This window comes from Panulirus ornatus, chromosome 38 (genome assembly GCF_036320965.1).
Source record: "Panulirus ornatus isolate Po-2019 chromosome 38, ASM3632096v1, whole genome shotgun sequence".
In the NCBI taxonomy this organism is placed as follows: domain Eukaryota; kingdom Metazoa; phylum Arthropoda; class Malacostraca; order Decapoda; family Palinuridae; genus Panulirus; species Panulirus ornatus.
Genome location: NC_092261.1, coordinates 4,614,895 through 4,640,895, shown reverse-complemented (window position 1 = coordinate 4,640,895; position 26,001 = coordinate 4,614,895). Strand labels below are relative to the sequence as shown.

Sequence of the window (26,001 nt, the reverse complement as noted above, 5' to 3'; positions counted from 1 at the left end):
CGACGTACCAGAGTGAAGTATGGTGTTAAAGTTGCCTATTCATGCTTCTGACTAAACCTCCTAGTCTTTCAAAGTGTGACAAGTAACTATTGAAGCAGATATGTACATGTGTCGGAGCAGCGTGGAAACAGTGCGAGACAAGTATGAAGGTTGTGGTAGGAGTACATGATTATGTGTATTACGCAAGGGTAAGTACATGAACAATGTACTGGTTGTAGTGTTCAGGGTGATGGTAGTGTGGAGTGAGTACGACATTAGCGCAGGGATGTTGTCACTCTGCTAGTGTGAAAGGATTAAAGTATGAACGTACTGTGTAGACTGGGAGGTTAGAGTGAAGGTGGCATGAAGTCGGTGGATTAAATTCGTAATGTGTCGATAACGTGAAAGCATTGGGAAGGTGTTTTTTTTAGTCACTGTGTGAAGGAAATATAAAGGCAGTATTATGAGCTTAATGTGAAAATATGATAGGGCAACGATTGGATCTGTAACTAATTGGGGTTCTTTCCCCCCAACAATGTTGGCTGGTCGGTAGCTTCTGTGCTGTAGGGTAACATGGCCACATAACATGGCCGTGTAACGTGGCGACATAATGGCCACAGCATGGCCACACATCAGGGTTGCCGGGAGTTTGACCTCGTCACAGCATCCTGGAGAGCTGTGACCCAGCGGTCAGGTCACGATCGGTCTAGTCTGGCTTTACCTAACCCCACGGAGATAACGTTGTTGAGGCCAGGTCCAAGACCTCGCTGCCAACGAAGGTCACGTGGGTAAGGTCAGGTCAAGACCTAGCTAGTCACAACCTCTTCATATGTTTAATTCTCATAGTTACACTATTCTATAGTCTGGCAGCAGATGATATAGTAAATAGATAGGTAGATGATTATATCAAGATGCAGACAAAAATAAAACTACATTTTACCTGAAAAAAAGAAAAAATCTCATTAGCACGATGCCTCAGGTGATTACATTTTTTCTTCTTAACAGACGCGTTTGAGTACGATCCCTCGATAGAATAGCGCGTCCTTTGACCTGAACCGTAATGATAAGGTCAGGGGCCAGGCCATCGAAGACAAGCGTCGCTTCATCGTCAAATACGAAATGGTGTAAATGGGACATTTTCGTGTGTACGTTCATAGTGCATTAGGCCTGGGACACAGTGACATTCAAAAATGATTCTGTGGATAACGTAAGGCAATCCAAAAGGTCATCCCACTGCTGGTGTAGTGTTGACGCTGTTGGTGACCATGTGCGACATCATCACAGCGTTCAGTCTGTGGATGAAGTCGACCCTTAAGGTTCACTACGGGGGTAATATAAAGCACTGCCATGATTTTTCTTAGTTCCCGCATAGCTTTGTTTACTCTCGATTTCCTTAATCTGTTTCCATTTCGTTCTGTTTTTTTTATATACTTCTGGTTTTCTTTACTTCCGTATGCTGAGTTTACGCACAACACTCAATCTTGGACTGACATACCACAAAATGTATTTCGTTCTCTTGTTTTTGTATCACACTATCCCTTAGTATATGACACCATTCCTTTATTACATTTTCTTTTATTATATCACACTGTCTCCTAGTATCCCTGTAACGGTGTCGATCTACTGAGGGAAAACAATGGATTTTTTTTCTGGCAAGAGTTTCATAATGCCTGCTGTTATGCGCCCACTGTATACTATTTTTCGCACTATTGGTTTCCGGGAAGCAGGAGGTTTACAGGTGGATAGAAGCGTCGGCCACATCGCTGCTACTGGAAGAGGCTGTGTTTAAGGGCTTGGCAATGGCCCGTAGAAGCCTCGCCCAAAAGAGCTTCTGCTCCTCGCCGCCGCCGCTGTCAGTGACCCAGGCGATGTAGGTGCGGGTCTTGAGCAGTAGCCGCAGCTTCTTGGGCTGCTGCTCCTCCAGGATGGGCTCCAGCAGGAGGAGGATCAGCTTGTTCTTCCTCTCGTCCAGGATCTTGTTGCTCGCCATCTGGAGCTCGAACATACACCAGCTGCTCTCTACAAAGGAAGGCGAAAGAACCACCACCACCTGACGGGAAAAGGACACCATCTATGTATAATAATGTATACACGTATGTAGAAACACCACGTGGATAAGGAAACGCAAGAATCCTGAGCGCTTTCATGCATTACCACTTCAGGAACGACCAGGATTCTCGTGTTCCCTTTTCCTAGTAGTGTCTCTGCATTTATGAAGTTACGTGTTTGTTCACTATATATATATCAACTATATATATATCAACAACAATTATTAATTTTTCCACGATTGTCACTGGAATTTGTGAAGTAAAACAAAAGTTCAGAAACGTAAGGGAGGCAGCGTCTTACCTTGCGGGATCGCTCGACGCTGTTGATGATGTTCTCGGTGATCTCCTGACCCACCGTAAAGTCCCTCTCGTGCACGCACACACGGTACCTGCACACACACACACGCACCAGCCAATGAATAATACACGCACTCCACGTTGCCTATACTCACTAAAGATATAGTAATTAACAGAAGCGTTTGTCTCTGGAGTGAGATGAAATTTCTGATGATCTTGGGTGTTTGACTTACATACAAAAACCATCTTTAAGAATGGCAATTGTATAGATTATAGATCTCTCTTCCATCTTGACTCCATATTCGCCAACGGTATGGTTCAAAGCCTTATTGTGCAGTGTTCCACTAAAGCATAGTTTCTCCTGTATATTGTACATCACAACACAAATATATTACTTTAATCTTAAATCGAATACTTTAAGCTTAAATAAGTTGAATGAAATACTTTAATCTTGAATATGTCTTGCATTAGTATTACATAACATAGAAGGATACGATTATATTATTTTCTCTTACAACTGTTACTTGTAAGACTCTTAACACCACGTACCATCTCAATGGATCTCACGTACCTCCTAGTGGGACTCGTAACCCTAAGTTGGGAACGACAGACTGATTTTTTCTCGACATGAAATGCGTTTGTGCCACGTTAACGTTAGTGCCTTACCTGCCGTCGTCCTCCAGCTTGGACACCAGGTGCTCGAACACCCACTGTCGATCCGCCTGGGAGTAACAGACGAAGGTGTCGTAGAAGTAGTTGTCGTCGTCCTCCTTCTGCGCGGTGGCCCTCATCTTGACTAAATACATGACGTAGCGAACGTACCTATGACACCAACCACACTCACCAAGGGGGCTCATTACACACACACACACAGAGGCAAGGGCAATGTTCCATCAGAATGGAAAAACAACTAATGTCCTGCTACTGTTTATAAAAGGAGACAAAGAGATAGCCTCATAGCTACAAACCAGTATAGCTAACGAGCATAACCTATAGTATAACTATAATGAGGAAGGAGATGGAATTAGGACTTGGCATGACGAACTGAAGTGAGAGACGGCAAAGATTCAAAGGGACGCGATCTTGTAAGACGACTCTAGCGGTTTTCTTTGAGAAAGTCAGCAATATCTTAGGAAAAAGGAATTTGTGGGTGGATAGTATATTCTCAGACTGCCAGAAGACCTTTGATACTGTTCACCACATTGGTGATAATGCTAGACATGAAAGGTGGTGTCAACGGGGAAACAGGGAGTTATCACAGTGAATTTGTCACCGGAATGACACGTTCGTTGAGGAGGCGAACTATATTTTGGTCCACGTCCATTTCCCTTCACTTACAGTGGGCTGTCAGGTATTTCAAATAAGTGGTTTATTCAAATCGACCTGGAATCAATAATGCAAGATCTTGTCTTGTTTCCTCACCCGAGGGGTCACATAGAAGTGTTGGAACAAAAGAAAAAGGATTGTAAGAAAGATGTGCGTAGGGGCTTGAGGGAACATTTCCCCAGCTATGGAGTTGTGGGTCCGAGGAACAAGCTAGGAAAAGAGGAGGCAGATGTTAGGGCCATTGGAAAATTTGATAAGCCTATATTATGATAATATGAGGATAGAAGACGGGGAACGGCGAGTGTAAATCTCCCTATTGTCAAGTACAAATGATGATAGGAAAACACACACACACACACACACACACAAGACCAGAAGCCCTATCATGAAATTAAGCAAGAAATTTGTTTAGAAAGATGTAAAGACCTTTTCGTTTTTAATGTAAGAGTAGTGGATGAACGGCATAAAGTTAATGAGGATGTGGTTTATGTGGACGGCAGAGGGAAAGTTATTTTAGGTAGTACGAAAATAAATGATTGTCATGAGATTCATTTGTCCTGATGACTGTCGCTAGTTGTCTGTATATAAAGATATATATATATATATATATATATATATATATATATATATATATATATATATATATATATATATATATATATATATAATGATGGAGGTCATCGTTGTGATTATTAGCAATACTGAGACATTTGTAGCCAACACACACAAAAAAAAAAGAAATACAAACGATCAACTTTAAATGACCGAGACATTTTAAGCTAGTGAAGCTAAAGAAATTATCTCTGAGTAACTTGTTCGCTTCATTTCTGATTACGAGCGGTTACCAGTGAAAGTGATTGGTCCCTGTGACGGCCCGAGAGAGAGAGAGAGAGAGAGAGAGAGAGAGAGAGAGAGAGAGAGAGAGAGAGAGAGAGAGAGAAACCTCACCATCTCTTCTTGTAGAAGGTCAGCGATGTCATGACGACCGATAGGCATATGGAGACGGCGATGATGATAGTTTTGACGCTGTAGTTGGAGGTCTTGCCCTCTGGTATGGGTATAGGAGGCCCATCCTCGCAGGTAGCGTTGGCCATGTACTCGCTGAAGAAGAGCATGTCGCCCTCTTCGGAGCACTTGTACGAGGACCACCCCACGAAGTGCGTGATGTTCAGGGTCTCGTTGAAACTGTAGATGGTGCAACCGCACTGGAACATGTTGAATTGGAGGTCCACCTTGACGAGGCTTTCCTTGGAGAAGTCCTGCACCATCGCCTCCGTCAGGATGTTGAGGGAGTTCCTCCTGAGCAAGAGTGTGGTCAAGTTACTGGTGTTGTAGAAGATGGGTGTGTCCCATTCCTTCACGTTATTGGAGCCGAGGGAGAGGTAGGTTAGTTGGTGAAGGTCCTCCCACAGCTCAGGAAATACCTCGCGAATTTCGTTCTCTGCCAGATCAAGATACTGCAGGGCTTCAAGTCCCTCGAACGGCAGGAATGTCTTCGGCTGCGTCTTAAGCAACTTGGCTGATGTCTGTCTCTCTTCTTCACTGTTTAGATCGACAGTCTGCGCCTTCGTCAGCGTCGCTGTCGGATGACCACTCGCTAACTCCTGGTCCTCCTGTACTTGAAGTTCCGGACTGTGGCCCCCTTGCGCCCAACTGACTATAGTGCTGTGTACGTCGACGAGGACCTGAAGGGGTGACAACGGGCCGTCTTTACTGAATGTACTTGTGGCCTCCCGGGGAACTTTAGGAACATTGGAAGTGAACTCGATGTTCGAGTGGAAGACGATCTTGTTGTCCGAGAGGTCGAGGTGCTTGAGGTTGACCAGGCCAGCGAAAGTGTCATTGTAGAGGATCCTAATGTTGTTCTCATTCAAGTACAGCTTCTCCAGTTTAGACAAGTTCCTGGAATATACCAATTGTGGTGTGATGTGATACACGCAATCAGTAGATAAGAGAATAATAAGTGAAATAAAGAAATACCACCTGGCTCAGGACTTATGGTGGTATTGATTCTTCAGTGTTAATATTTGAAGACCATGGTAGATGATACGGCATCGTTGTTTATATAATCAATAGTAGAGAACCCAAGAGAGAGAGAGAGAGAGAGAGAGAGAGAGAGAGAGAGGAGAAACATTACTCACCTGAAGCTGAAACGCTCGATGTAGGAGATCTTGCAGGAGGAGAGGCAGAGGTAGCGGAGGGCGTGGAGGTCGTTGAAGTAAGAGATAGAGACCTGACCCAACGGGACCTGCAGGAGGGAGGGAGACAACAAAAGCCCATTAGCATCTGGACGGGTTCTCCCACAAGAACGGCAGCAGCAGCACCAGCCACGCCACACCTCCCACTCCCCTCCCGCTGAGGGAGATGCCACATCTTACCCGTCTGTATTTTTGTATACATGTGAATTCAGGTTTGACTATGCTAACTCTGAACAGTGTCGTCGTTGGCTTGTTATTCGGGCAACACTGCCTGTCAAGTAACATCCACGGGGCTATTCAAGCGCCGGTAAACGTCACGTTATAAACAAGTTGAAAAGGAAAGAAAAAATCTTGAACACCTTCTCGGGGTTCAAAATGATTCCGAGGATCATGACCTCACACACATGTATATATATATATATATATATATATATATATATATATATATATATATATATATATATATATATATATATGGTTCTTAATGTTTGTTAAGTAAGTTTATACAGAAAATGTTATATGTCGTACCAGCTAAAGTATCACTGATATTATTACCCATACATAGGTTAACGATATCCTAACGAGCCGTTATCACGTACCAGGTGTAGATAAGAGAAGGACATTACTAGGTCTGTGCGTGGATGTGATGACGTAGTTGTTCGTTAATGTCGCGTGGACGCTTTCATGGTGAGGGAAGGCGTTGTGTCTTCGTTAAGAGTACGACAAGTGATTGTATCCTTTTAAGAAAAAAAAAAGAAAAGAAAATTTTGACGAGGAGATAATGGGAGTGTTTTGAGGCACTTGTGCTTGGTGACCAGAGTGGAGTATAGTGTGTGTGTGTGTGAGAGAGAGAGAGAGAGAGAGAGAGAGAGAGAGAGAGAGAGAGAGAGAGAGAGAGAGAGAGAGAGAGAGAGAGAGAGAGTAGGCTCACCCCTCGGAAGCTCATGTTGGTAAGGTTGTCCATGTCTTTGAAGGTGACAGCTTCCATGGTGAAGTCCTCGGGTCCGCCGTTGCCAGTCGTCCTGGGATTTTCACTCAGCGTCAGTACCTGAAGGAGGAGGAACACACACACACACACACACACACACACACACACACACACACACACACGACCCAGGGTGGGAGGGAGAAAGGAAGACATAGATAAATGAACTTCATCAAGATTTTCTTGAAGTGTGAGTTGATACAAGATGTTACATCACCCGCCCCGTTAACACTACCGGTCAATCTAATAATCTATCAAAAAATTAAGTACGTAATCTACAAGAGTTTTATCCTTATTATTATGTCGTCGTACTTCTGTCAAACTGAGACAATTCTAGAGCCAGGCTTTTGAAAAATGTACATATGTATTTCACTCACATATGATATCCAGCCATACCTTGATGTTAATCTCTTATGTGATTAATCAACTCATTACTACTATGAACCTCTCAGTTCTCTAATGTCTCAAGTGTGTATTTCCAGCCGAATGGCTGCCTAAATTCAACAAACCATTTATCATTATCATTATTATTGCCAGATAATCTCTATTAGAATCCACACACAGTTTTACTCGCACATCAGACACTTGAATGGAAATTTATAAGTACAATTGAGTTTCCTATTGTTTCATTTTATTAGTAACATGTCTCGTTGCTCTCTGTATTATATTTTATCTTTGTTATTCTCATCTGCAAAACTCATGTCCCGATAGGGTTATATTCTAACTGTGACAGATTAGTTTGAGATTTGCACGCGTGGGTATGAAGGGAGACTTAATCGTGGGGGTAGCATTTGGAAGGGGTGGCGTGGGTGAGGTTTGTTTACCTGTAAGGTGGGCAAGAGGACCTCTGCTGGCACCGTCACCAGACCGTTGCCGTCCAGGTTCAGAACCCGCAGCGCTGGGAAGCTCTGGAAGGTGTTGGGTCGGACCTGCGGGGCGACAGTAGGATCTTGTTAGTCAGGCCAGGATAGAGCAACGTGTTAGGTCAGGCAACGCGTGTCGATGCGGCGGTGGTGCATGGGGTCGATTCAGGTCACACATCGGGGTGACGCGGTAATACATACGGGTTAGGTGAGGTCAGAGATCACTCAGGTCAGGTCAGACTTTACTCACCGTGTAGATGAGGCAGTGCATACGAGTCAGGTTAGGTCAGAGGTCACTCAGGTCAGGTCAGAGTTTACTCATCGGTCAGCTCAGGTATGAGGTTAATTCGGTTAGGTTAAAGGTCACTCACCGTGTTGATACGGCAGTACATGAGGTTGAGGGTGGTGAGGCGCGGCATGAAAGGGAAAGAGGAGTTGTCCAGACACTCAAAGGCTGACCCGTGCAGGTCCAGCGTCTCAAGTGTCGAGTTTACCTGCAAGAGGAGCAGGTGTCAGTACTCGTGTGACGTGGAGACGCCTGTAAAAAGAACCGGTATAGTTACAATGTGGAGCAAGGTCACTGAGAGTAACAAATGTCTCGGAAACACATTTCATGGAAGAATGCATAAAGACAGATGTGACAGTAATATGCTGTCAGGATACCTTCGTTGATGGGTAATGGCGACATTTGTAACAGAAAGAAACGTAAATATAGATGTGTTATTTTTTTCTGTTTTTGATCTGAAAGGTGTAGAACCAACAGCTGTGCGTGAGAGGGATATTTTGATGGGAAGTATTGGTGACTGAAAGTCTCTTCTCATATCGTTCGACTGTTCGTCTCTGCTCCCTCAAACACCATATATCTAAATCTGATCACAAAATCTTTCCTATGATAAAGTTGATATTGTATTAATGTGATGTGCCGTCTCCCGTGGCTTCACACGACACGCTACTGATGAAAATGTTAATAATCAATCCAAGTCCAAACAATTCTGTTTTGAATCTCCGAGTGGGACAGTCATTTACGATTGTAAGAACATTCCATACATTTTAACATCTCAAAAACGCGACCAGAATTCACTATTTACCGTAAATATTCAAATACTCTGGACACAGAAGGGTATTATGAATATGTCCATCCCTGCACACACACTCACACCTCAATATATTCATTTTTTTCGATGATTTTATACAATCTATTATGCCCCGAATCAACCGAACCTAACCTAATCGTACTTAACCTAAAATGATCTAACCTATTTTAGCATGACCTAAACTAACCTAATCTAACCTATCTTAGCTAACCTAAACTAACCTATCTTAGCATAACCTAAACTAAACTAACCTAACCTAATCTAAAAACCTAGTCTAACCTAAGCTGTCCTTTACCGTACCAAGGAGAGGGCAGCTGTGGGTACGCTTCCGTAATTGTTGTTGCTGAGGTACAGTTCTCGGAGACGACCGCCTTTGAGTGGCTTGAGCAACACGTCCAATTCGTCAGGCGCCAGGCCCATGTTGTTGCTTAGGTCCAGCACTTCCAGTCCCTCAACGTACTCCAACGGTGACCCGTCTGGCGGGGATAAAGAAGAAATGTGGTGCGAGAGGTGTGGCACAGGCTATGTAAAGCCTCAGTGGCTGAATTACAACACACAGTAAGTTATTAAGAAACAAATATCTTGTCTCGTTGTCGTGTTCTGTGGACGTGTGACATCTTGAGATATGCATGGATAAAACTGGAGTTTCTAACATACTCATTATATACATTAATTTGTGTTCTAACATTCTCCAACTTACTACATCATGTCTACTGTAGTTATGTGTGACACTAAAGTTAGTGTCTATACTCAGGAGCTTCTGAATCACATATTCATTCAATAAGCTTTATGGTTTTTGAGTTGAATGTTCAGCACTACATCGCCCACATTAGCGCAACTCAGTAAAGTGAAATCCTTCACACTCAACACATTTTTTACCGTCTCTTATCATATATATATATATATATATATATATATATATATATATATATATATATATATATATATATATATATACACGAGTACCGACCAAAATCCTTGTGTGATCCACCCAGGATAGGTTAAGATCGAGAAATTAGGGATGGTACTCACAGAACTGTCCGAGCGAGCAGTTTCTGAGGAAGAGGTTAGTGAGCGGGCTTTCCCTGAGTGGCTGGAAGAGCTTGCCAGGCAGGTTGCAGAGGGGGTTGTTGTTCATGGCCAAGGTCTCCAAGTGTGGCAACACTGTCTGCTCGGCCCCCGCCGGGTCAGGCTGCAACACAAACACATCAATCTATAACACTACCAGTCAACACCAACATAATAGTCAGCACATTATGAATATATTACGTTCTAGATATTCCCGGAGAACAATTTTCTCAAGGAGTATAAGAGTATATAAAATTCTATCTGCCAACCTTTCGTACTGACATTCATTTTGGTACTTGTGTTCGACTAAGAAGCCTCTCGCTGGAAATCTTGAGAAGGTAACACTGTGGGTACAAAATGTCAATGATGTTCCTCATGTCATTTAGATAAACATAACAGGTTACAATTGTAAGCGTCAGCAATGAAACTAATCATAAATCTATAGGTATGGCAGCAGCTTCCTTATAGTGGGACAAACTTAAGGTGGAAATCACGAATCCACATATAAGGACTCCTGTGGTGTACCGGTTAGAGTTTCTGACCGTGCCGCATTCACGGGCCGCCCAGGCTCGAGTGCATAGTTTCGAATCCTGGTTGCGGCAGTTCATACAAAGTCATCACAGCTGTTCATCCAATCCTAGGGATTGGCCGATAAAATGGGTACCTTGCTCAGGATATATATATATATATATATATATATATATATATCGTTAATGGGATGGCCCTAATCATGGCTTCAGCTGCATGTGATGTTATAAAAAATAACATTATTCTAACGCCTGAGCTAAGATGCAGTTTACTAGATATTTCCTTACACGATGAATAAGTATAATCTACATACACCATCATCCGAAGCTATAAAGAGAGGATAATATGCATGTAATATCTATATGCATATCATCCTTTCCTTATATGCTCCGATGATGATATGTTGCTCTGATGATGGTAATATGGAATTACCGACAAGTAAGCAAATAAAAACCGAAAGATGTTCATCCAAACTGAACTCTATATATCTCAAATGCGTAATAAACCATCGCAGTTGGTCACCACAATGTGATGTTATAAATAACCGCTTGATAAGGATACGAAGTGGACCGGTTTGTGAACATTTGGTGCAGAGAACATCGCTCCTTAACTCTCCTCCTGACTTAGCCGGTCTTGAGACACAAGCGCACTTGCATGCCAGTGAAAGCGACCATTTTACTGCGCGTTTGTACCCCCTAACACGTTGTTCTCATACATTTGATGCTTCTAACATAGATTGACTGTAAGATAGTAAGTGTGATGACTTTTATTTGGATTACACTTTGGTTAAAACAGGTTCCAGATAAAGATTCCTGCAAGTCACTATCGTCGCAAGAGTCCGCATACGGCTGACCAATCAGATTTCAACAGCCAGTGGTCATTGTACATTCATTGGTGCAGATCATGCTTACGAAGAGGATTCCAGTTTTCCCAGCTATGAGTGATTGTGTCTTACGGTTTCAACAGCGATAACCTAAATTGTTAGATTCATTTAAAGACATAGACCATACCTGACCACCCCCGTGTCTTTAATGATTCATAGTTGTCATATACTCTCATCGTATGATTACGCAGTTAGTATTGGAAACACGAAGGCTAATATTGTGGATTTTTCTCGGAAGCATCTGTACTTATTCACCTTCCTCATTTTTCAGAGTAGAGAACTGTTGTCCAGTTTTCCTTCCATCGAATTTGTGATGATTTGGTATCGATGTGAAACAGTGACAAGCGAAATTATAGGCAGTACAACAAGAGACTGTTATATGGCTACCATTTGAACGACTAGTACATAAATACACTCTGGCTTAGGGATATTTATTTTCTGGACCTGTCGCCGACTAAAAGATAAAGATGACGTATGGAAGAGCTATGATGAGGCCCCTCAGTTCCACTTAGTATGTACGTTGAAAAATCTCGAAAGAATTACGCATTTTAAGATAATCAGACTGGCAATGTTGTGAGTCACGTCTCGGGTGATTAATACTTTATCAGGACGATGGAAGCAGGTCCACTATTTGGCCTTAAATGAGCAGTCTAGTCATACAAAGGTCACGCATTGTACCATTCTACCCACGCGCTCACACTTTGCTTTCCATGAATAATGCGTAGATCTACCATGAATAATGCGTAGATCTACCATGAAGCACATTTTACCAAATCTGGGTAGGACTTCGTCCAGGAATGCGGACTTTAACTGCCTTGCACGGAAGGTCTATTTTTTTTTTGTGATAAAGGTATGTGTGTTTGATAACTTTGCCCATTTATATGTTTCCTTGATTATGTAAACTGCGATAACTCATTTATTTAAGATGACAGATATTTGTGTTTGATACCCTGTATATAAAATAACATGTTTATGCTACACTTTCCTATTTGGCAAATTAACTCCTAATATATTCTCATTCCTTGTGCATGAATATAGCTTCTTGAATGAGACGACTTTTCATGAACCCGTTTAAAATTTCTGCTGAACTCTGTACAATAATGCAGTCTCATGAATACGATGGAAACGCCAGAGAACCATTAAGTACTTGATTACGCTAGTATCGACCCTTGAAACGAGTGTTTTACCTTCTCGTTTTCGATAAACACCTGATATTGCTGAGGTAGCTTTATTAACCGACAGTCATATTCAAACAGCTGTCTGTCAACTCGACCTTGTGTTGGTGTCATGGCCTGTCATCCGAGTTGACCCTTAGGATACAGTGGATAGATTAATTTTCGTTTATCTTATAAGGTTTTGCAGTTTGGGATTTTTTTTTTTCTCGTGTCTGTAAGTAAAGAGGCTTTTTAATCTGGTACTTGCCCGTATTTAGTCTCACTAATATGCTTTACTCCGGATAATACGATATTGAATTTCATATGAAAACAAACTAATATCAGTTTATAGATGAAGTTTTGATGAAAATTATTTCTTGGCTGTTATGTCAAAACAAACCCTGCTTCTGACGAGCAGACAGCCTATGGTGACGTTTGCTGAATTGAGGAGTCAATTCCAGACACCATCATCACCTACTCCAAATAATCAAGAAGCGATCGGAGGGAATTCGAATGCTTCCAGCTGTCCGAGACACATGAAACCATGAGCTAATGATTCGAAATTGTGTTCAGATAGGAGCTTCGGAACCGTTGTTCGGACTCGGATTTGTGTTCAGATAGTTGCCTTAGGGCCGGTGTTCGAGGAAAAGCTTCGAATCACCAATTACGTGACACGAAGCTATGTACCCAAAACTGATTCGGTACTGGAGTTCGAATATGAGCTTCAGGTCTCCATCGTCAAGGAGATTAGTTTTGGCCATTTGGTGCAGACCATAGTGAGCGAAGCAGTTTACTGATGCTTGTGCTGAAAGAGGAAAATCGTGAACCGTGTTAGTGTCTTATATTGAGTGAACTTTGCGGTGACAGATGAAGACTGTAAAGTGAACGCTCAGAAGCTGAATGTTGGAGGAGACGAACCCAGAACTGTGATGGCACCCGACACATAGTAAGTGTATCATGGCTGTTGATAGAGATATTAGAGACTTTTGCTTGGAACACAGACAGTTTTCTTTCCAACAGTTCCATTTAGACTTCGTTATATGTTTTCTTAAGCACTTGGTTAACATGGGTACAGTTTGTGTACAGTTCAGTTTCGTGTTGAGAGATGATCTTAGGATTATAGACAATTATCGTTTTTGGCTTTAGAATCTGCAGCATAGTAGTCCAGGATTATAGATGATTATCGTCTTTAACCGTAGAACCTGCTGCACAGTAGACCAGGATTATAGATAATTATCGTATTTGTCTATAGAATCTGGATCCGCAGATTAAAAGTATTTTTCGTAGTGTAACGTCTTTTCGTAGGTAAGATATATTACCTGTGAAGTGTAAGTCATTAGCCTTGGTGGTCGTCTAATTTGCACCACATTCTAATACCGTTTGCTGGATGGGGAAAAAAATAGCGACATTGATACAAGCTTGAACGATTGAGGTAGTGGTTTCGTGTCCCATTCGGCATGCCATTAAATGCAACGACGCTGGGAAGACTAATACACCGTTAATCATCATGGTTTCACTGGTCATGGAAAATTATTTCACTTCATAAAAATGCAGTGCCAAAAAGCCTTATGATAAGTTTCTTCCGTAAAGAAAGGATTTTTTTTCCCCAAGCGTGGTCCCGGTAATAGTTGAAAAGCGCCGCCTTGGTACGGTAGACTTTGATTCACTTTATCTGTTTTTCGTATGCTTTTTCTTTTTTCTTGTTCGGTTTTTGTTTGTATCCTAGCCACCAAGGCGATGTGCGACTGGCTGCTGCTTCACATAGCAGTGTAGAGAGCAGCCATGCTAGGATTGACCGGTATGTTCTTCCTTCACCTCGGCTATAGGAACTCGAATTCGCTTCCTTCTTTTCTCTTCCCCTTTATTTTCATAGCGTTTCGCCTCTAAAAAGTAAGATTTACAAACAACTGAGGAGCACAAATAAATTTCTTCTATATTCTTTATCTCACGCCCTTGTCTAAATACTCGCGATGACCGCGATGAAGGAATGTTTTTTCAATCTGGACAAATTTAGGCTACTGTGGGTAGTGTACTGCCTCAGTGACGCTCTGAAAGTATTGATTTTCAAACCTAATTAAGCCTAAGCTAAATAGACCGACCTAAGCAAGTACAAGTAACTCCAAACCTGACTTGCCAAGTGATCGAACGAATCCGACTTAACTACACCGTAACCAAACTTAATCAGTCGAACATGCTGAAACTAAACGTTACAAAAGCCTAATAAACGTAGGAAAGCAACTCGACAAAACCTCATTTTAGAGTATGGTTTCTTACGGAAGAAAACAGAAGACAAGTTCTTTTTACAAAAATCAATCCTACGACTGTATAATGAGTTACAGCAAATGGTCTACAAATACATGAGTTTGTTGCCAAGAATATCGGATGATATCTAACTTGACCATCATTACCTAGGTCGCATTTGCTTAAAGGGTTGTAATAACTCTTTTGACTTCTGTTTTAGCTTTTGTTCTTAGCAGCTGCATTATCATATCCTTCCCGTGGCATATATGTTTTTCTAATACATGCATTTTTGCTTTCTTATCTCTTGCATAACACTTCTACTTCCTTTTCAAGTTGGAGTGACTCAGTCCTACGTCTGCGGCGCCATTGTAGTTTGGCTTGTGGCACACATTAATTAAATGATATCTCTAGCGACCCTCCACTTAGAGACTCCTTACAAGCCTTACCCTTAATGGATAAGTTTCACAACCGAAGACCCTTGTAGTAACAGGTTACGAACGTTCCTTGTTCACGTTCCGTCACTTCTGCCCTTCCTTATCTATATTTGTGTACCGTTTCGCATGGCATACAGTTGAAAGGAGACACTGACAAGTTGGCATGGGGTTTGACTTTCACAGACTCCGTCACCGAGACGCTGAACGTGGGTCTGCAGGTAAATGTATATACGTTTTGTCTAACTAGGCGTCGCGGAACTACCTGAGTATGTGAAATGCATATTGAAGGGGTTTGTTTGAGGGTTATTGGGAATGCGGTGATCAAGATTTTATGAAAATAAAGAAACCTAGAAACGTTATCTCCGTAGGTGTGTCATGGTATCTTTGGCCACCGGACGCACTTAGCGAAGATCCCCCGACTGGGATTTTTATGAGAAATTTCAAAAATGCTTTCGCCCCAAGGTTATTTCCGTAGCCATTGTACAGTTTCTCTGTGAAAGTGTTTGCCAGAGTAACTCTTGTTTGGCCATTTTCGATTACATTGTTGTTGTACACTTAATATCTCCACTGTCGTTTCTAAGAAAGTATTATGTTATAAATTTGCGTTATTTCTACGGATGTTTGAGATATTAGTTTGTTAATTAGGTATGATATGTAAGTCTTATATATAAGGGTTTGCTTAGGTCATATTCTTAACCGCATTATGGCTTAGTCCACAGTGATAGATGCTCAGTCTGTTAGTTAACTTCATGGATGTGCCATCGATGCGCTACGATTATTCCCCAGACGCGATGCAACCACTCCGATTATAGCCTCATGCATGTTGTATCCACAGATTAATCCTCGTGCATATTGCTGCCATTTCAATTAATCCCTTTGCATGTTGAAACTACTTTGATTAATCCTCGTGCTTGTCGCAACCACATAGATTATCCCCTGTTGTGGCTTTAGTACCCTGTACAAACAGGGTCTGACTAACTAGCTGGTCAGTAAAGGAAGTTGTAGATAGCGTGCAGGGTTGAGTCTTCGGCACAGGGGGGAACGAGGTTAGTGGTCTCAAGGAGGTCATTGATTGGGAGGAAGAGGATGGGAAGCAGGACAATACCTGAGCGAAAGATCACTAGTGAGTGAACGTAGTTTTTGTTTTATGTCAATAGATGGTAGCACAAGCATTCTTTTCAATCTCTAGACTCCGCTGGGAAGGAAAGAGAGGGGTCGATGAAACAAAATTTACGGGGAAAAAAAAATAGGGAAATAAATGGAAGGAGCGAAGGATGACAGACGAAGGCAGGAAGTTAAGAAGACACATATATATCCTAAACTCTGTTCAATGCTCTTGATGTATGAAATGCCTCGACATATACTATATCTGAGGTTTATAGAAGGAAGATCACTTGCAACCAACGCGTTACTCTCTCCGTAATGACGAATTACACCCACAGAGTGGAACGAAAATAATAGCTGAAATGTGTTTTGGGGATTTGGGATATCATTTATTTAGCAAAAGACTCGCCAGAGATGCTATGAATAAAAACCTAAGACTGAAGCATCGAAATAAACATAGAAGCTGGGGACATTATTTTCATCAGTAATGAGTTTATGGTTCAGTATCGTCGTCCGAAACGCTTCGTTCTTGACAAGATTCTCGTGCCGCTAAATTGTTAGGGATGTAATTGAGGCGACGCCGTACTTACCGGGTATGTAATGAGGTTATTTTGTAGGTTCAGTTTCTTTAACTTGATCTCGTCCGGCGCGTTCGTTGCGTCGAAGGTCGTGACGAAGCTCCAGGTACTGATGGTGTTGTATCCGAGGGAGAGGGTGTCCAGGTCGGGGATCTTGTACAACTTGCGGCCGTCGAACATGGAGAGCGACCCGCTAGAAAAGTACAGGGAGTTGACGGACCTGGGGAAGGTGTCTTCCTCAGTCACCCTCTGGATGCCCGTGGCTGTGAAGTGTAGCGACTCCAGGTTCCGCACCATGTAGAAGTCTGGAATCTCTGTGATGTTGGAGCCGGTGCAGATGACTGCGTTCTGGATCTGTCGCTCCATATACTCACACCCGGCTGGAAGGCTGAGTCCGAACTTCTGGGCCAACATTAATGCGCCAGGCGGGTCTTCAGCACGCTGCTCTGGCTGTGGTATGTAGGACAGGAGGGGGTTCGGGAACTCGAAGCGTCGAGTGTCTAAGTCTTCCTGAAGAACTTTTATGGAGCATCTGTTTTTGATGGGAAATACAAATAATTTCGCACCACTTTCCGGTCCCTCCAACGACTCGTCGGCCAGAGACTGGTTGGTGTAGGTTACGGTGGCCTCTGTCACCATAGTTAATTCTGTGACCCGTGGTTCCTCAGTGGTTCTAGGTTGTTGATCCTCTGAACTATCACCATTAAAGGCACCACGTCTATCGTTGTCTTTTCCTTTCACCTTCGTGGTATCGCGATGTGTGTATACCTGTTGGGTCCACGTGTTGGGTGTGTGGCCGGCAGGCGTGGTGCCTGGCGGCGCGACAAGCCGATCCGGGTGTTTCTCTCCAGATTGAGGAACGAGGAGGTGGTGCGGGAAGCCTGAGACGCCGTGGACGGCGGCGGCGAGCCTTGAGGCGGCAAGGAGCAGCAGGAGGCTCAACAGGGCCAATGGGAGCCTACCCACCTGCAGGCGCACACAATCGACCACTGTCAAACCTCTGCACCTGCCCACGTCTCCCGGCACACAGGTACACCTGTCCTCGTCTCTCATCATACCTGCACACACCTGTTAGGCTGACGTCCCCACAAGACTTACGTCAGGCAACAGATGCTCCATCCAGTTCCCGTCCAGCCTTATCCTTCTGTTACCAAACACTACAACTTGACGCTGTTGCTGCTTTTAGTTTTCGGTCTCCCTACGGGCCAAAAAAATTCCTCCTCGTAACCCTATTAAAACTTTTGAGACGTTTATGATAAGCTGGTATGTTTCACCTACGTAACTCTGTCCGAGCTGTTATTATCATTGCATTTAATCAGTTCTGTCGGCCTTATCAGTGGTATTATCATCGGTTCTTAGCTATCGGCACCTAGGGAGGTGGCCGAGGCAACTGGCGCGTCAGGTGACCCACGTCCAACTACCAAGGAGATGGGGTTAGTAGGCCCCTCACTAACCTTGCTGCGTCTTCGGCCACTCTTTCAGCCGCCGTGCTCACTCCCGTTACGAATCCAGTTAAATAATGTCAGGACGCTGGTATGTGACTGGTGCTTATCCATGTTGTTGAACGGCTCTCTGACGTTAAGGTGATGACCAGAGCCAATCGCGTGTCACCACTGTCATCTCGAGAGCATAGAGAGAGAGAGAGAGAGAGAGAGAGAGAGAGAGAGAGGAAAAAAGAAATCGGCGACTGACGTATTAGGATAGACGACAGGACCTTGATCTAACCGTTGATAACTATGGCACCGTCGCGCGTTTCCACGGGTCACTGCAGAGTGTGGGTTACATCAGGTGGCAAGAGTTCACGAAACGGAGCGATGCACTTGAGGAGAGAGGCAGTTTGAAAACCTCTTCGTCCCTGCTGCTGTCACTACCTCGTCTTGGGTGTCGCAACGACCCTAACCTGCCGCTGTCTCACCGTCCAAGACGTAGCCAGACACAGAAGCCACACAACACTATCCTCCACGATCTGAGAGGAGTAACGCGGGAGCCACCGCTGGCACACACGGATCTGGTGGACACTGACTCCACCAACTTAGGCTACCCACCGCAGCTGATAATGAAAGGGCTTATCTCTCAAAACATATTTGTTATCAATGATGGGAGGCGGTGTCGTGGTGCTGGGGCCGGGGGGACGGTCTGGGGAGTTGCTGGGGTGACAGTACGAGAGGAACGGGAGGTCTCAGGGTGGATGAGGGGTGTAGGAGGATCGCTACAGCCCACGGTCAAGGTGTTGGAGGGTGAGGGTGGTCCTGGCGCTAGGTCCAGGGTGGTGGAGAGTTGCTGGCATTGGCTCAAAGATGGTAGGAAGTTAGCAAGTCCAGTAGTACTTGGGGACCGAGAACGAGAGACGTGATTTGTCCATGACGAGGTTATCTGCTGGACAGCCGTAGTGTCCTGAGGTCATAATTCTTGTTCCACAACTCTAAAACTTTTAATTTCACGGACCTTTACAACCTTGAACAATATGGAAGAGATATTGGTATGTCAGTTGTCCACATCAGTGAATATCATGTGTCTAGATTTCCCATTTTCTGTCTCTGGAAATATGTTTTGTGTTTATAGTATGCATAGAGAATCTGAATTGAAATATTCGTTTAGTGAAGGAATCATGATTTTATTGTCGTTAGTTAAAGTTGCCATCTTCATTGGGTACTGGGCCAAATCCTTTCTTGATTCTTATGTTTCAAATTTTTCTTTTTGTTTACCTTCACGTTATGATGGAGGGTTGAAGGCACTTGGTTCAGGATAATGGAGGGTTTAGTGGTACTGGGTCTAGGGTGATGGAGGGTCGGTGTTACTGGGTCCAGGGTGATGGAGGGTTCATGGTACTGGGTCTATGGTGATGGAGGGTTGGTGTTACTGGGTCTAGGGTAATGGAGGGTTGATGATACTGGGTCTAGGGTGATGGAGGGTTGATGGTACTGGATTGTTGGTGTGATTCTCAAGGTCAAGGGTGATATCGGCTACTGATTCATCATAGACGATAAACCACACGTGCTGTCTTGCCCGCTGAGCAGTCATGATAAAGCCTGACCTTCCCCTTCACATGGAACGCATATATCTCCTCCAACGGCCTCCCTCATCTATGCGTCGCACAGGGAACTGTCCAGTTTCTTTTTCAACAACAGCCAAACCTACACCTCTGCCACCACCCTGGACCCCAGAGTACCTCTGGTGTGGTTGTGGTGAGGGACGTGTGACGTCCGGCCCTAGCGTAAGTCAAGGGAGATTACGCATCCGGTGGGTCGTGAAGGCGTTTCTTTAGATCGATGTCGATTGAGTTACACCGTAGTCCTCGTCATGCAAACGGCCGGATTTGTCATCCAATTCGTTTCGTAAACTGTACTGTATTCATATAAATCCGCCAGTATAAGATTTCAGGTTTGAATAAATCTGGTAAAGATAATACCAGAGAGCAACATTCGTAGAAGCGTGACGTCATTTGTTGCTTAACCGTTGGTGTTAACGTCATGGCGATGGATAGCAGAGCCAACCAGAGAGAAACCCTTTCCTTACAGCTTTAGAAACGATGGAGATTTATAAGTCTGTAATGTCACCGTTTGCAGCGCTAGTTCCTCGGAGCGTCACCAATGCTCAGGAGAGACAAGTGTGAGGAACAGTGGGTCGTGGGAAGGACTTCGGCGTGGGCTGGTGGCTCTGAGGCCGTGGTCATGCGTCGCGGAGGCTGGGGAAGAGGTAGGTCGGTGCTGGGGTAATGTTCAGGGGGCCGCGACCTGGCCTAGCCTGTAGTAAAGGTTTTCCCAGCAGAGGAGACGAGACTGTCCTCGCTCTATCTCTCCTCACCCTCCCACACCCCTTGGCTGTCTCATGGCGTGGGAGTGGGCACACATGGAGACCTACAAACGTGCGTAGGTATAACCCCTCGCCCGGCTACTAGTGGGGCCAACTGTTACGGGAGCCGCCGTCAGCTCGAGTTCCTCCCTAAAGAATCTGTCGCCCTCAGCTGCTGCCGGTAAAACGATGGCGACTGTACATAAAGGTCGCAGGGGACCTTCTAGTATGACATACAGATGTGTGGCACACCGCTGTTAGTTGGAGGTCATCGCCCTCTAAAGAGAGGGGAGTGGATGACGGAACTCATATTACAGGTATCCTCCATACATGGAGTTTATTCATCTTTCTTCGTCACTAATTACCCGCCCGTGTGACTACCTGGTCACGTGTAGGCTACGGCGGATCTGCGCCTTGGCTCCGACACTTGTTGGATCAGCGGAGTTTTGTGTTGGATAGCATGGCCGCCCAACTGGTCATTGTAGAGCCCAGCTGGTGTTGGTGTGATGCCTTCAGAGTCCACAGAGGTCTTTGCTCTGGATCTCGAGGTGCTGAAGAAGGTAAAGCTTGTTTCAACGGGACTGACACAGACCCAGGCAACTGGATGGGTGATGAGTGATCGTGTTTGATGGTGGTGTATAGGTACGAAAACTTTAGACGAATGAATGATCGCCAAGGTTTCTCTTACGATTTAGGATACTCCATCATCCAGATGAAGTTGAAGAAAAAAGGCGACGGCACCATTTGATGCTGGTTCTCCATATCTTAATGTATGGATGCGAGATATCTATAATCAGTTCCTTATCTGGAATGGTGATACAGCTGGTGGAAGTGGTCAGTGTGAGTTCAGGAATATACGGTAATACTTCTAAGGCAGGGAATCCTGGGGTACCACCTCTGAATCAGAACACAAATTCTGCTCGGTGAGAGTTTAGGAGAGGGTACGAACCCTAGTCCTTAAATGCCCTGGCGCCTAGAACATCGCGACTCACACCTATAGAAGTTTATAATCGTGTCGTTATTCCTGATGGAAATAAGTCGTAAAGTACTAGTGGGAAAACGATAAGGTTCTCTTTTGCAGCACCCCCATGTTCTCCGCCGATACCCTCGACGTACTAGTTGCACTCGACAAGAGGTCAACCCAAGGAGTCTGGTGTTGGCAGCCGAGTTCTTGAAACGTTCTGCCTCCATCCGCACTGTTGTGTACAACACGGCGGAAACTCAACGTATTCCTATGAGCAGGAGTGAACGGTGTATTCCAAACGGCAATGAACCGGCGTTCTCGGGCATTACGACGAGTGAGGAACTGCCAGAATATTTCTACAAGCGAGCAACTCCCGACATTCTGAGTTAAGGAGGAGGCTCGCAGTCTGAGCCAGAGGGCAGGGAACCCCATCACGTGCTCAGGAAACTGTTACTAAAGTCCGAGCAAAGCGGAGGAAGCGGGGGAATCCACGAGTATTGAACAGAGCAAAACCCTTCCAGGACGGGCATTACAGTGAGCAGACACCCGAGGTTTACTACTCAGTCGGTACTGGTCTTGTGCCTGTCATTAGTCGTATCTGACTTGTCGTGTTCCGCTGGCGGATACCATCTCGTGTCACATGTATTCATCGTGCGTCATGCCACGGCAACTCCTATTTGGAGGTCGTACAATGTCCCGATAAGTGTTGACACCGAAGGCAACCTTACGGCGCGACCTGACATTCATTCTAGATGAACAGAGCTCAGAACAGTTCTATGGTATGTTTAATGGGGAACTTGAAATGGAAATAGCAAGATGGTTTATTACTAAGTATTTTATCGATTTGTTGATTTGACAAGTCCGTCCTGCAGGGTACAATTATCATTTTCTTTTCCATGCTTGTGATTTATCGCTCAACATTGTTGCTAGGGAGGGAGGGGAACTTATCACTGGTTATCTACACACACACACACACACACACACACGCGCGCGCGCGCGCGAACACAGGCCAAACCCCCCCCCCCCCTCTCTCTCTCTCTCTCTCTCTCTCTCTCTCTCTCTCTCTCTCTCTCTCTGTAGCAATAAAGCGGATGCGAGATTGTAGAGGGAGGGGTATGAACTTGTGTTCAGGATGATCCAGACAGCATCCTTGGCACCGTCAACGTGGAGAGATTTCACGAACAAATTCGCGCCACATTACCCGATCGTCGCTCGCTGTCAACGGTCTTCCAGGCCAGTCCGTCTGTTCGTCTCTGAGGAACTGCTCTTGAAATTTGCCTTCCAGTCTAGAAACGTATGAACCTAAGCGACAGGATGATGAGGTAGATTCATTAGGTTTACCGATGATGAGTGTGGGAGAGGTTACAGGAGGATGGTCGAGTGAAAGGTAACGGCAGGTAGGGCGGAAGGGAAGAGCATCTTCGTGGGAACCAGTCAATGATGCTGCTGCTCTAGACTTGCCCACGAGACAAGATAAAAATGTTCGAGAATTTGATGCATCAGTGAAATTCGACATAATGACTGTATTGACATCATCTTGACTATTGCTGCTATGGTGCACCACTTCGACCCCCCCTCCCTAATTAATCACTACGGTATGACCCTTAGAGGAATTGGAACACCTCGACCCCTTTCCTAATCACAAGGGTATGGCCCTAAGAGGAGTCAGGTCCAAGGGCAGGCAATTTATACCCAATTGGACGTGACTTTATGGTCGGGGAACTGAACAATAAGATTGGTACTGTTGAACACTTGCAGTTACAGCTTGGCGCCTGAGTGAGCTAAGTCTTATTGATGATATAGGTACGTAATCGAAGGATGTTTCAGCCTGATGGAGAGAAATGGCCCAAACGTCTCTTAAACCTCCATAGTGAAGGTACATTTGCCTTAGAATTTCATGCCTTTCCTCTTATTTCCACATACATATAAGAATGGGTCCCATGAGTGTAGAACTCCATCCATACATGGTACATATCAGTAATTACGCTAAGTGAGGGCCCGACGAGTGTAGAACTCCCTCTTTATACTGGAGAAATAAAAAGTTAAACGAAATAATGCCCTGCAACTATAGTTAACCCCCTCTTTACAACGTTCAAATTGGTCATTACACGGGACCTCATCTTATTCTACACCCTCCCAGCTACTGCTGTCCATTACATAAACATCAGCCGGAGATCAGTACGCAGTATGGATGCCACCCCCTCTACGATAGCCACACCGGCGCCCCCAATAAATCACTCACGTATCAATAATGGGCCAGAAACACCGGGATTAACGGCCATAACGACACGCCAACTACGGTGTTCAACGGTCAGTAACCCTGACGTCACGTGATCGTAGTTTACAGTGATTAAAATGAATTGTACAGGAATGTTGGCTCAGCCTAATTATACATGTGTGGATGGCTTCAGTTGTGTCTACATCCCTCTCATATGATTATTTTACGGACCAGAGAAAAGCTAATTATATTGGTTTCCGAGTCTGATGAAAGAATCTATGACTATACTTCTGTATTAGCATTCACCGTGTGTGTGTGTGTGTGTGTGTGTCACTGAGCCGTTTTAGAGGTACAGAGGTATCATTATTATCATTATTATTATTATTATTATTATTATTATTATTATTATTTAGCTCTGGTGTGTGTGTGTGTGTGTGTGTGTGTGTGTGTGTGTGTGTGTGTCACTGAGCCGTTTTAGAGGTACAGAGGTATCATTATTATTATTATTATTATTATTATTATTATTATTATTATTATTAATTAGCTCTGGTGTGTGTGTGTGTGTGTGTGTGTGTGTGTGTGTGTGTGCCATTGATGGCACAGGTTGTAGCTGCAGGCGTATGTCTGTTGCGTGTATGTGTAATCTAGAGGAGATAATAGTCACCACAATATTTCTGAAGCCGAACTGTCAGGTATCCTTTGTAAAAGCCATTGAACAAATGTTTGTTTAAACAAGAGACATGTTCCTAAAGAAGGAAACCTATTCTCGGTCAAACAGACGAACATACTGTGCTGATTCATTATCTGGAGGAGGGACCGTAAAGCCTGGCTACAGTGTGTCATAACCTGGCACATAAATGCCATTGTGTCGATGTGGGAGAAACCGCATCGGTCGAGCGGGCATATCATACGCAAGAGAAAATGGTGTTTCCATTTTTTTTTTCTTTTATGAGTGACTGAAACAGATGGGTATCGCTGGTAACCTCTGTGGTGTTGACAAAGGGATAAACGCTGACGTTTTATTTTTACCTAAGGCATATCTGTTTATGCTATGTACATTTGATGTTATCAAGGAACATCCGATCGTATCTCTACAAGAGTTGCCTAATTTCGCTGCGTCGTGGGTCTAAATAAAGCATTCACTTTTTACTATCATCAAGATAACTGTATCCAATGTTCAGGAACAAGGAAGGGTCTGTTGAAAGTGATGTTCTTAGACCTGTGAAGACGAGTTTCACACCAGCTGCAAATAGAAAATAGGACACCTCGTTTGTTGAGCTTGATGGTGACATACGAGACAACAGAAGACATAGGACCACAGTGTGTCCTGTGGCACTTTCGGTTTGGTCACATGGGCAGGAAGTGAGTGACTGGGAACCATTTTTCTCACTTTACAGAGACGACTGTTCACTGATACATTCTGTACGCCGGCTTGCATGTTTTGGCTACGTATTTTTCAGGCATTGTATAGATAGGTATTTTGTGAATCGCTTTGTCACAGGGAGTAAGAGGACGTAGAAAACTGGTGGGCTGACCACCTATCAAAGACAATTCCCATAACATATTGAAATACTACAGGGAATAGCGATGTGAATATTTCTAGGTGTATTTGAATATTAGTACTGCTAAGGTGATGGTGGGGATGTCAGTATTGTATGTAAGTGACTCCTTATCATAGTTGATATACGTATGTACGTACTTATATCTTAGGGAAGGAATCCAGTCCAAAATGTTGTTAAACATAGTCAGTGACAGGTCTGAATTACATTTTCTATTTGAAAGTAGACTTTTTTTTCCACTCGTGTGGCTTCAAAACCCCTGGGATGAGATAGAATGTAAGCAGTTAATTAATGGTTCATAGGCAGAGCAAGAGAGAACAAATATCTGTCGTGCAATGGAGGTGTCTCGTTCATTCTCCAGAGCGTGGGAGGGATGTAGACACGGAGCACAGCGCTGAGCTCGAGCCGCGATAACATATGCTGCTTCTCTAATGGGGTGGTCAGGATATCTGTCCTGTTATCTCTGCTTAAAACTGTTCACGTATCAGAGTCCAACAAGATATCAGAGTGAGGCAGGCAGGACTTTTAGAGTGCTATAATGAGACGAGAGAGAAAAAAAGGAAGAAAAAATTAGATTAATGACCTTGAATGTGTTTACAAGGCTTCTTCGTTTTCTGTTGACTGGATGCTTAACTCTGCTATATATATATATATATATATATATATATATATATATATATATATATAT

General features: G+C 44.0%; 2 protein-coding genes across 2 annotated transcripts in view; one reads left to right on the top strand and one right to left on the bottom strand.

The window, feature by feature from the left end:
* Window positions 1-307: 307 nt before the first annotated feature.
* On the bottom strand, window positions 308-18,816 carry LOC139760835 (uncharacterized). The gene is made up of 11 exons (XM_071684494.1): window positions 16,793-18,816; window positions 9,823-9,982; window positions 9,091-9,266; window positions 8,068-8,190; window positions 7,658-7,762; window positions 6,780-6,896; window positions 5,792-5,898; window positions 4,599-5,552; window positions 2,991-3,146; window positions 2,329-2,416; window positions 308-2,029 (listed from the first exon to the last, which is right to left on the bottom strand). Exons 1-11 carry the CDS (start codon window positions 17,834-17,836, stop codon window positions 1,712-1,714), a joined length of 3,348 nt encoding a protein of 1,115 aa, XP_071540595.1. The 5' UTR covers window positions 17,837-18,816; the 3' UTR covers window positions 308-1,711.
* Mpc1 (mitochondrial pyruvate carrier) overlaps window positions 13,240-26,001 on the top strand; it is a 117,481-nt gene continuing 104,719 nt past the window's right edge. The window contains exon 1 of the mRNA XM_071684496.1: window positions 13,240-13,369. Within this exon, the coding sequence (XP_071540597.1) occupies window positions 13,353-13,369 (17 nt within the window). The 5' untranslated portion in view covers window positions 13,240-13,352. The remainder of the gene's footprint in view (window positions 13,370-26,001) is intronic.

Bases quoted from the DNA above. Each gene is read 5' to 3' on its own strand.
- LOC139760835 (XM_071684494.1), bottom strand. From the start codon at position 17,836: ATGATGAGAGACGAGGACAGGTGTACCTGTGTGCCGGGAGACGTGGGC. The intron at 2,417-2,990 runs GTAAGGCACTAA...GTGTGTGTGCAG, and splicing joins AAGCTGGAGGACGACGGCAG to GTACCGTGTGTGCGTGCACG. The intron at 2,030-2,328 runs GTAAGACGCTGC...TTTTCCCGTCAG, and splicing joins GCGTCGAGCGATCCCGCAAG to GTGGTGGTGGTTCTTTCGCC.